Source organism: Brienomyrus brachyistius, chromosome 6, assembly GCF_023856365.1.
Source record: "Brienomyrus brachyistius isolate T26 chromosome 6, BBRACH_0.4, whole genome shotgun sequence".
Classification (NCBI taxonomy): Eukaryota; Metazoa; Chordata; class Actinopteri; order Osteoglossiformes; family Mormyridae; genus Brienomyrus; species Brienomyrus brachyistius.
The window spans coordinates 12122767-12135064 of record NC_064538.1 but is presented as its reverse complement, the minus strand read 5'-3'; the positions used below and the strand labels follow the sequence as shown (position 1 = coordinate 12135064).

At 45.6% G+C, this 12298-nt stretch overlaps 1 protein-coding gene across 7 annotated transcripts in view; it reads right to left on the bottom strand.

Annotated features, from left to right (window-relative positions):
- Nucleotides 1-12298, bottom strand: part of cdk16 (cyclin-dependent kinase 16) — a 31121-nt gene that overhangs the window by 11827 nt on the left and 6996 nt on the right. For 5 of the 7 annotated variants that reach the window (XM_049016837.1, XM_049016835.1, XM_049016840.1 and 2 more), the window contains exons 2-9: nt 6306-6483; nt 3657-3833; nt 3049-3182; nt 1399-1524; nt 771-827; nt 530-644; nt 346-440; nt 107-169 (exon numbers count right to left, since the gene is read on the bottom strand). In XM_049016837.1, coding sequence (XP_048872794.1) covers nt 107-169; nt 346-440; nt 530-644; nt 771-827; nt 1399-1524; nt 3049-3182; nt 3657-3833; nt 6306-6423 — 885 coding nt within the window. In that variant the 5' untranslated portion in view covers nt 6424-6483. The remainder of the gene's footprint in view (nt 1-106; nt 170-345; nt 441-529; nt 645-770; nt 828-1398; nt 1525-3048; nt 3183-3656; nt 3834-6305; nt 6484-12298) is intronic. The other 2 variants (XM_049016838.1, XM_049016841.1) reach the window with 1 other exon arrangement.

Here is a 12298-nt window from a genome sequence, read left to right as displayed (position 1 = left end):
GTGTGTCCATAGCAACTGGTGATACATGAACCGGTTGTTTTTTTCCCAGCATGCCGTGAGTTTCACAGGGGCTGGCTGAATGCTCGGTCCTTAGGCAGTGGTTCACCTTGACATTACGCATGTTGATGCAGCTGCCGCAGTCGTCCAGGTACTGCTTCAGGTCTTTGTCCTGGGGTGGGGGGGGGGGACTTTATCACTATCAGCTAATTTTGCAAGAAATACATGGTACTGCTGATGCAGAGAGCGAGCAATCACATGGCAAGTGGGAGTGGGGAGATGGAGCAGCAGGAAGCAGTGAACGGGGCCTCGGCCCCTGGCAGTGCTCCCTCTCCGCGCTTGACTCACCAGGTACTCGAACACCAGCGTGAGGGACTTCTGTGTGTGGATGATGTCATGGAGAGTCACAATGTTGGCGTGCTTCAGGTCCTTCAGCAGGGAAACTGAGAGTGAGAGAGGATAACGGTCATTCCCGCTTCAACTTCAGGCCATCCCATAATGCACTACAGCGAGTGGAGGAAAGAGGACCCACCCTCTCTTATGGCAGTACAGGGAGCCCCCTCCTCATGCTCCAGCCTGATCTCCTTCAGGGCCACCAGGTTGTCAGTCAGCTTGCTGCGGCCTTTGTATACAGTGGCGTAGGTCCCCTGGAATTGATACAAACACAAAGACACACAGACACAAGAAGTGTAATACCTGATTGATCCCACATACAGAGTCACGCCCTATCAACCCGACATACAGACACACAGATACCAGCAGACCCACCATACCTCTCCAAGTTTGTCCAGCTTCACATAGGTCTCCAGTTTCCCGAAGCCGATCTCCGACTGTAAACAGCACACAGCACAGAAGGTAAGAGCAGACTGCACGGGCAGAAATCAATCACACACCATTCGCCTGTCGATTCACGAGTGGCAGTTCCCCAAAGATATCTGTGCCCTGTCAATATCATCCCTCCACGGCTGGTCTGTGTGATAATGGAAAAAAAATAAAACTGCCTATTTGCGCTCTTCCTGCTCCTAATCACATCTGAATCCAGCTGGCATGTTCATTAGTTTCAGCTCAATGTTGGTTATTTAACATGGAGGAGGTCCACGTCTCAGCGAAGCCTCCTGCTCTCGCTAGCAGCTGCAGGCCCCCCTTTTGGTGCTGTGCTATTCCCATGTCCATCATCTCCTTACATACTTATATTTACTCGTTATGCCAAAAACGCCCAGAGCTACAGTATAAATTTGCACATGATAAATCCTCGGCGTCCACCGATGCAGAAGGATGGCCCACAGGAGAGACCATGTTTGCCTAATCCCACCGAGGAGCACTGGCGCCCGACTCTGACCTTCAGCAAGTGTACAACAGACAGCTGGGGGTTGGGGGGGGGGGGAGGCGGTGGGGGAGTACCAGGGAGACCCTTCGCAGCCGGCGGCTCAGCGGCTTGTCGAACAGCGGACTGTTCAGGCTGAACTTCTCCAGGTAGCTGTCAGGCAGCCGGATATCTGCTGGCAGCGACAGGCGCTTGTTGATGTCCTGAGAGGAGAGGAGGAGGAGAGGATTGGAGCAGAGAGGCAGTGGTGCCCATGGGAAGCCGACTTAGTGGCTATGACCGCAGAAACGGGGTAGGAGCTCGAGCAGTGAGGCAGCTCACAGCACCGCAGCAGCCGGCACACAACCACAAGCACGGCCCACCGTTTGGATAAGTCTGATGTATGAATGAACTACAACAATGACGTCTCGCCAAAGCAGGACTAAAAATACAAGGGAATCTACAATCTTGCTGACAGTTAAAGGCAGTTATACAAAAAAAAAACCTTTTATCAGCATTATGGCTACATGCACTTAAAAAAATTACCATTAGTGTTAAGCGTGAAAGCTGTATTATATGTGGGTGTTTTGGATGTAATGTGGAGTTGCGCTCCTTCTGGGCTATAGTGCTGTTAAGCTCAATACAGCAGGGACACTGCGTGAGACTCATGGGTTTAATTTACAGGCAGATAGAGAGTGGAGAGCGCTCATCCCTGCAGCGAAAATGCCACTTTCAGATATCTCAGCTATTGACTAACCTGGCAGAACCACATTTTCTCTCTGCACAAACACATACACACCGCTCTCCATAACCCTTATCCCTACCCAGCCCTAACCTTAACCATAAGTAACAAAACAAAGTACAATCGCATAGTTTCACTTGGTCATGGATAACCTGGTTCTCACACCTGGGTTTTCCTTTAACTGAAGGCTGTTCATATCCCCAGTTGGGCTCAGACCAGTCGGAACCATTCCTGGAGCTGTAATCTAATCTTCTTTGGGCCTCCAGCAACGTCAAACACACAGATCTAAACAAGCCACCCTTTTATACAAGCAAATTTGCCCTTTAAATATGCACTTTGCGTTTGAAGTATCTTGATGTAAGTGGTGGGAACCTGTCTGCCAAATTCTCCAGGCAAGAACAGTCCCAAAAGACAAGAAACATCCAATGAGAACTATGATTATTACTATTAACAGCATATTTAGTCATTTTGCAGTAGATCAAAAAACTCAATAACAAAAAAATGTTAATAAAATGTTCAAAACTACTTTTATGTGTACAAGCCAGTGATTCCCAGCTCAGTTCTCTCTACCTGTGTAGAATAATACTCATCAGATCACCATTTCCAATCTTTAGTGCTCAGGCCCACGTGTGGAGGTATATTCACATGAAATACAAACAGGCTGTTACACCACACAGACAGGGGAAAGTGGAGGAGAGGCGGCAATGTCCAGCCCCAGCATCCACATGAAAGACTGATGTCAGGTGACGACATCAGCCGTACTGCGTGCTCCATCGTTCAGCTGTTTCACCGTCTACACGAGAACACCACCCACTCCATGCACCATGTTCTAGAGAACACCACCCACTCCATACATGATTTTCTACAGAACACCACTCATTCCCTGTATCATGTTTGCACCATCCACATCGTGCTCACCAGAATACCACCCATCATCCACACCAACATCAATACTTGTGTGTGTGTGTGTGTGTGTGTGTGTGTGTGTGTGCTCCAGCATAAGCACCTCTGTGGAGATCTTGCGGGTTGGGTTGTTCCTCAGTCTCACTCGGACCGGACTGTGAACTTCATCGGAGGATGTGGCAGATGCTTTGTCACTCTCCCCATCTGAGCCCATCTTGACATCCTCATGCACTATTTCTGGACACACAACAATCACCCAGTTAGAAAAGGGCCGTGTCCTGCCAGCACCCTCTCTCTCACACACACACACACAAAAAGTAGGACACAGAGCTCAGCATGCCACTACGTGGTGCCCCAAGAAGATGCAGATAAACACATGACCTCTGAGAACAACCAGTGCCCCCCATGGAAACACACTCTTACACACAGACACAGACACACACACACACACACACACAGGGATCATATCCACCCCCCGAACCTGCGATTTTCTGTGTAATGAAAACCCAGAATAAAGAGGCTTTATTCCCACCCATTAGTTAGTTATACAGGATTTGACTGATTGTGTGGCACTACAAGTAATCCCTTCCCTGACATCCTGCACACATGCACGCACGCACGCACACACGCACACACACACACGCACGCACGCACGCACACACGCACGCACGCACGCACCCCCCCCACCGCGTATGGCTCAGTGTGCTGTACCCAGGCGTGTGGCGTGGTTGAGATAGGAGCTGAGGCTGCGGCCCAGGCCACGGGGTCGGTGCAGGCTGGAGCTGTACGACTGCAGCAGGGAGTGCATGCTGAAGGAGCCTCCAGCGCCCCGCACTGCGCCCCGCACTGCGCCCCGCACACCACCACTGCCCCGCACTGACATGGCGTCTGGGGGAGAGAAGGGTCAGGGCGGGGTGGGTGGGAGCATGGGGGACAGCGGGAGTTCAGCGAGCAAGGGGAGGAGAACGGGAAGGAGGCGAGGGCAGGGCAGGGTACAGGAAAGATGTGGGGAGCGGGAAGAGAGAGTGGGGGGGAGAAAGGGAGGGGGAGAGAGGGGTTAGCGGCAGGGTGCCGGGGCAGTAAAGAGGGTAAAGAGAGACACTGAAGACAAGGGCACAGCAACACACCCAGGGAGGGGCCAAGTGAGGGAAAGGAGGGGAAACACATGCCGATGCACACAAAGCAAGAAGGGCGGGGCCACAAGGATGAGAGAATCGCAAGAGGAGGCGGAGTCAGGAATGAACAAAGAGGAGGAGAGAACAACAAAGGCAAGGACGAAAGACAAAAAGAGTGGGATGGTCCAGAGGAAGAAAGGGAGGAACAGGAGAAGAGGGGGAAGACAAGAAACAAAAAAAGAAGTAACTTAAAACAAAGAATATAACAGGGAAGCAAAAATCCCACACTGTCTATTCTGAATGCGTGATTTTAGCTTCCTTTAAATGTAAAATCAAAATTAAAGGACAAATTAAAACAGGGTCTATTTGCAGGGAACATCTTCAGCATGAGAGCTTTAAAAGGTGGTTAACTTGGTTATAAAGTTTGTGCTACGGTCCCGCTTAACTGAAGCACCTGATAGGCGCTGACCACGCTTACCTCCCCAGCTCTGCCGCTGCATTAGTCAACATCTTTACTCCCAATCAGCTGAGGCCAACATTCCTAAAATGAGGTTTTGGTAGCGTGGATTTCAGGATGCAGACAATTCCGTCACGGGACGTTAGGGACAGCAGCAGGGCACGGGGCCTTAACCAAGCCGTCCCCCCCCCCCCGGCCCAAATGTGGGGGGGGGGAGGGTTAAGACAGACTGAAGCTGTTTCAAACAAGCAAGAACCTCGAGAATGGAAAGTAAGGAGCCACCGACGCAGCCAGTGTGAGAGCAGAAAGGGACCATGCTGGAGGCGACATGCGATTGGTTAACAGAAAAAGGAGTCGTCGGCATGCGGGAAGGTGGAGCTCTGCTATCCCACACACGCCTCCAGATGCAGCCGCCAACCTGCCAGCTCCGGTGAAATCGCTACATCAAATTGGAATGTATGCTGTGGCAACGGAAAATCGGGTGAAACGGACACGCGAGTGGTCTGCGATATCTGTACTGTGTGTCATACATGAGTATGGTCACGTGAAACCTTCAGGTGCCGTGACACGAGGCCTGGACAGTGTTACGATATCTGCAAGGAACTAGATCTGCTGACGGTGTTTGACGGCCCCAGGGATCGGTGGTGGGCGTGGCATCTCACCCGGAGACGATCCCTCCCCCATCCCACAACCACGTGTACCGATTATAGATATAATTCAATATTACATCATAGACTATAACATACTGCTAATCTGTAAATGACATTGTAAACTACATATGGTATTTTCGTACTTTATTACATTATATGCCATGATGATGATACTTTATTGCATAATGTGCACATTATAATATTTTGTTGAATTATCTGGTACTTGGAAATCTATTAATATTGAAAGAATATGGCAGCAAACATCTCCGTTTTTAAATTTTACAATCCGTGTTATTTTACAGCAACTGCTGCCCATAAAATGATACATTAAACTGAACTGGAATTTTATTTGGACTCTGATTCACCAGAAACACTCCAGGCACAGTGCAGAAATGGACCTCTTAGAACTCTCTAAATTCAGTCCACATGCCCATTACAGAGGGCTCCAGTTCATGGCATTTGCAGTGCAGAGTCAGGGCGAGCTTTTTATTTGCATTTGTCATAACATACACAGTTCAATGTGCATCCTCACACTGAAGCCTCAGTTCACCGTCCCTGAATAGGTGCCACGATGCATGTACTGCAATCATCACAGTACAGTATGTCCTGTAGCAGTGTCACGATGTGTAGTTTTATTAACTGTAGCCGAGTCACAATTAGAAGTACTTTTTTTTTTTACTGCAGTGGTGTCACAATTTCAATTTTATTTACTGGAGCAGAGGCACAATGCACAGCATTATTACTGTAGAGTCACATGTCCTATAGCTGAGTCACAATGCATTGTATCGTGTGCCTTGTAACAGGGTCAGAATATACAGTGCTATATGTCCTGTAGTGATGTCACAATGTGCAGTGTTGTATGACCTGTAGCGGTGTCAAGATGTGCAGTGCTGCGTGTCCTGTAGTGGTGTCACAAGATGCAGTGCAGTATGTCTTATTGTGGTGTCATGACATGCAATGCTGTACATCTTGTAGTGGTGTCAGAATGTACAATGTTTTATTTACTGTAGTGGGGTGACAATGCAGGGTTATTTACTGTAGCAGTGCCACAATACATCTTGTTTTATTTACTGCAGCAGCGTCGCAGTATGCAGAATACCCACAACAATCTTATTATGCAGTGTTTTGTCCACTGTACCCGAATCGCTGTGTGCGGTGTCCTGTGAGCTGATGGTCTCGCTCAGACTCTTGTCCCCACTGTTACCCCCCCTCAACGTGAGGGACAGCTGCCGTTTAATCTTCCTCATGCGGTCCATCAGAGGAGGAAGGGGGGGGCGAGATGCAGAGGGGGGAGAGGCAGCCACTGTTCAATCTCTCTGTCAGAGGAGGGAGAAAAAAAAGACAGGCAAGAAATCACGCCACAGCGGCTTGAACTCAAGGGAAAGAGTAGAGAAGATTACAGTCATTGGGTTTTAAAGTAGACGCCTTTACCCAAGTTGGCTCAAAGAAAGTCTCCAATTTTAAGCAATTAAGCAGCTGGATATTCAGTTAAGCCATCTGCAGCAATGCAAATTAAAAGGTCCCAAACGCACGCAGAGTTTGTCAGCCACTGTGGACATGCCAGAGATGTGTGCAAGCGGTGCATCGAATCCGGGGGTCTGCCCGTAAAGCAGACTGGCAGAGGATTGTGTTTCAACCGAGAAGGCTCCTTTACTGCTGCTCTGTATCCTAATACCTTATCCTATAAAACACACATGGAAAATGACTTGACAAAGAGCAAGATAAGCGTGAAGAGTATGGTTTTTCTAGGGGAAGGGGGCGATGGTCTAAGCTTGCCTATGAGTTGTCTACATTTTGCAAGAAACAGGACTTACAAAACGGCAGAAATATGAAGACATGAGAGATTTTGCCGATATCCCACCCTCCCGTCCACTGCAGGGTCAACACAGAACACAGGGCGGGGGGGTACACCCTGTACTGGATGAGCATTCATCGTAGATTACACACATATTCATAATTCAGAGGTTGCAACTGGCCTCTGGCCAGATAGAGTGGCAGCCGGACTAGCAATCCCCAGTCTTGAAGGTATGAGGCTACAATGTGTCGGCATATTGCGATCTACAATCATCATACAAAAAAAGCTCATTAAAAAAGTGTTAGAGTCCAGATATAGCAGATACTCTTGACTCACTGTTCCCCACACAATAAATGAGCTAATAATATCCCAAAGGGCCACAAACATTCACAATCCCAAACAGAGCAGAATGAAGCTACTTCGTCTTCTACTGGCAGCCCCATTAGACCGAAACGCTAATCAGAGATGGGAAAGGGGGCACGTGTGACGCCATCCGCCGCAGCTCCCTCAGGCACATCAGCGGCAATGTGCAGAGCGCATCACGCCGTCAGCACAGCCAGAGCCTCGGGACAAGGCAGCTAACGAGTCTGCCTATAAAGAAAAGACACGACTTCACACTTATAAAAATTAACCAGAGAAAAAAATTGAAATAAACAAAGCACAAAAGCCAACATATGAGGAATCAGTTGGAAGAAGAAATATTAATACACCTATAAATAAATAAAAGTTTTTTTAACGAAATAGCATTTCCATTTGAAAAAACACTATTTGTAAAGAAATCCTGATCTTAATCATTATTGCTCCACAGAGAAAACAAGGTCCTATTTTAATTCCAAGCTTTTCACAAGTACAAGCCAGTAGGGACAATGGTGTCCTTAGACGTAACCGACCGACCCGGCACAGACCTCATTAGCTGCCTGTATAGTTTTACGGGGCAAATGGGATTTTTCTGGCCTAAATCTACTAAAAATCTGAGAGGCATAGCTGCTCCATCTCACGCTCCACTCCTATAGCAGGATGCCATCACAGGATCAATATCACTCTCTATTGATGTTTACAGAGATAACCCTTTATTTAAAACATATTACATCCAGCAATCTCTCTACCACCCCTGGGGGGCCTGGAGTCTATCCCAGGTCACACACAGCCCAAGACTGGGGTAGAACCCAGATGGGATGCCAGTCACTATGGGCAATTTAGAGTCACCAGTTAGCCTTTTCAACTTTGGACTGTGAGAGAAAACTGCAGTGCACCTAGAGCACCAGTGGGTCCCAGGGTGAGCACGCAAACTCCAGTCAGAGAGCAGAGGCAGGATTAAGATACCCTACCTTGGAAATGTGTACTGAGAGCCACCGTGCCACCCACCCATATATTACATCATATATTAAAATCTCGCCTAATAAAAATATGCTGAAACAAAGACAAAATACAACAAACTACATATTTCATTTTAGAGTAGACCGAAGCTATATGTATACCAAAATACCATGTCGTTGGATAGCAGCAACTGATGGAAATATCATTTCAGATATGTGACATTTAGGTAATTATGTTGATTCAAAAGCTGGAAATAGACGACCGGAGTGAACACTTAAAATGACAAGCAAAGAAAATGGATTGTTGTTTTTTTTTTTGTGTCAACGGAATTATTAACACCAGGGCTCATATCTGTTCTCAAAAAGGCAAATTTCTTGCTTAGCCAGATCACTTGTCAGATGTAAGGTACCCCAGTTTTAAAGGATTTTTATCTTCGTTCACTTATATTCACTCCAGACTAGCCTAGTTCCAATAAGTTACCTGCTTAGTTTGCTGTAAATGTAGACAATACATGATGTGTCTTAAAATGGCAGGATGAGCTGATCGGGTGGTGCTGACGTACAAAGTAAAATCGGGCAGGTGGTATGGATCAGGAAGAGACAACGGGTTCTGTTTAACTTGAGGAATTTAACTTATTTGTTAATGTCAAATCAGGCCTCTATAATTTTGGTTTACAAAGCTTAGAAGGCAAATGCAATTTTTATTTTCCAGTATTTATGTTCCAGTATTCAACATTCAATTCTTCATGGGGTGTGTATTTAATATTAAACTATGATTAGGCTCTAGGCTGATTGTCTTTTTCCTGTTCATTCAACACTATAAAATCGTTAATCGCAATTATTTGTATAACAATTAATCAACTAAAATTTCATGATCGTGACAGCCCCAAGTACATTATTCAAAATGCAAAACTGAGCACTGTAACTTGGGCATTTCTAGAGAGAATGCATCAGATTTCTTTTAAGCATTATCATACATTTTATGAATTATATTTTTATCCAGATAAGCAGCATATATAATGCAAGCAACCTACTTTGCCACACAAACAACTGCCATTTATATTCTATGACCTTCATTCAACATGACCTGTCGATTCTCCCATATGTTACCTTTTTTCCCTTTTCCAGGTAAATCCCTCTGAGACAACAAAATCTCCCGGGAGAGCTAGCCAGGAGGCCTTGGGATACAAACAGAATCTCAGGCATACAAGACAAAAATTAAACACCACACCAGAACCAGACAAGTTGGATGGAAAGATGGAAACTTTCACAATAAACTTCTTGAAAATATTGTATTGCACACCTAAAAACCGACCAACATGGGGTTTCCACCCTGACCACACAGCAAAAGTCTAAAATGTTTTTTTTTTTTTTTTTATTTGAGAAGACAAATTTTTTATACATTTGAAAGATGGCGAGGTACTTGAAATACATAAAGACAGAATGAACCTCCTGAAGACCTTGATCCAGGGCTGCAGCACAAAAATACATAGCAGTATAATCACCTCTGAGACTGGTATTAAATCACTTTATGTAACTGTAAAGATGACCGGTCCCAGTAGAGAACCTTAGTGGACACCATTTGCCATGTTTCCAAATAGTTGGATTTTAAACCAGTAATTATCACCCTGCTTAAAATCCACTTATAACGGACTTCAAGGGAAACAGTCCGTTATATCCAAAGCATGTTATATCCAGAGTTGTTGTGTGCCCAGAACACAACTACAGGACACCATTTACTCATGCCACACCCCAGCAAACACACTTGTGGTATAGATTATTATATTGTACATGTAGTAATCCAACTTTACCTGACCAGATGCATGACTATTAATAATTCCGATTGCGCTGGATATCACTGGCACGGCACGCCCCTTGTAGGCGGAGCCTATATGTCCATTATAGCCAAACAAACTACAGCTAAAAGCTGCCCTGGGGACAAAATTGTTTGTCCGTTATAAGCGAAATTCCGTTATATGCGAGTCCTTTATATCCGATGCTTTTTCTGCATGTTCTTAAAGCCGCACGGCCGGGCCCAGCGGACCTTGTCCGTTATAGACGATATCATGTTACAAGCGAGTGCACTATAACAGGATTTTACTGCATTTATTTTGGAAATATACCGTCATCCTAGGGCACATTTCAAAATCCTTGAATAAGAGCTTAAAAAACATAAATGCAACACTCCTAGACTCAGATGATTAATTCTCAGTTCATGACAATGATACACAATCAACATAACAAAAAAATCGTGTCAGAACTCGGATTCTCGGCTTGGATTCTTTTTATTATATTATAGATCCACCATGGATGTAACACGAACATTTCGACACTAGGTCATCATTGCTGTGCATTTCCAAGAGTGCAAGCAGTAGGGCTGTAACATTACGCATATTTATATTGGACTGTTAAATTTAAGCGTGGGTAATATGACAATATCAGTTATCAATAGTTGGGGCTTAATGGTACCACGCATTCATTATGCACCATTAGGTACATAATTTTTGGTTCAATAAGCATAATAAAATGAATGAATACATGTATTCACACAGGCAGAACCTAATATTACAAGTATATATATGTTCAACACAGAAAATTGCTAATTGTGGCTATGAGTTTGTCATTGCTAATGCAAGCTAAAGTCAGTCATAATTGCCAGTTTGGGAACATTTTGGTTTTCCAATAAATTTCTGTTGAAGCTGTTATACCAAACTCAGATATGTCACTGAAAACACATCCAACTCATGAGACGACATCATCCAAGTATGTGCACGACTGGAGCCAAGCAGATGCAGCCCCTGAAAGTTAGTCTCCGCATGGCTTTTAAGACGCTTTTGTCAGGTTTTTGCCAGGACTGGGCTAAAAGTAACTATGGCTACGGGGATATTTATCACCACAGGTACGTGACCATAATCGGTAGTAGGGAACATAGGATTTAGAAGGAATTCAGTTCATTATGATGCAGTGCTATTTTTTTATATACTGAACAAAAATATAAACGCAACACTCTTGTTTCTGCTCCCATTTTTCATGAGATGGACTTAAAGATCTACAATTCATTCCAGATACACAATATTACCATTTCTCTCAAACATTTCTCACAAATCAGTCTAAATGTGTGATAGTGAGCACTTCTGCTTTGCTGAGATAATCCATCCCACCTCACAGGTGTGCCACATCAAGATGCTGATCTGACATCATGGGTAGTGCACAGGTGTACCTTATACTGCCCACAATAAAAGGCCACCCTGGAATGTGCAGTTTTTTGCTTTATTGGGGGTCTGGGGACTCAGAACCTGTCAGTATCTGGTGTGACCACCATTTGCCTCATGCAATGCAACACATCTTCTTCGCATAGAGTTTATCAGATTGTCAATTGTGGCCTGTGGAATGTTGGTCCACTCCTCTTCAATGGCTGTGCGAAGTTGTTGGATATTAGTGGGAACTGGTACACGCTGTCGTATACGCCGGTCAAGCACATCCCAAACATGCTCAACAGGTGACATGTCCGGTGAGTATGCTGGCCATGCAAGAACTGGGACATTTTCAGCTTCCAAGAACTGTGTACAGATCCTTGCAACATGGGGCCGTGCATTATCTGTCTGAGTGGCTGGTCTCAGACGATCTTGGAGGTGAACCTGCTGGATGTGGAGGTCCTGGGCTGGTGTGGTTACACGTGGTCTGCGGTTGTGAGGCCGGTTGGATGTACTGCCATATTCTCTGAAACGCCTTTGGAGACGGCTTATGGTTGAGAAATGAACATTCAATGCACGAGCAACAGATCTGGTTGACATTCCTGCTGTCCGCATGCCAATTGCACGCTCCCTCAATGCTTGTGGCATCTGTGGCATTTTGCTGTGAGACAAAACTGCACATTCCAGGGTGGCCTTTTATTGTGGGCAGTATAAGGTACACCTGTGCACTACCCATGATGTCAGATCAGCATCTTGATGTGGCACACCTGTGAGGTGGGATGGATTATCTCAGCAAAGCAGAAGTGCTCACTATCACACATTTAGA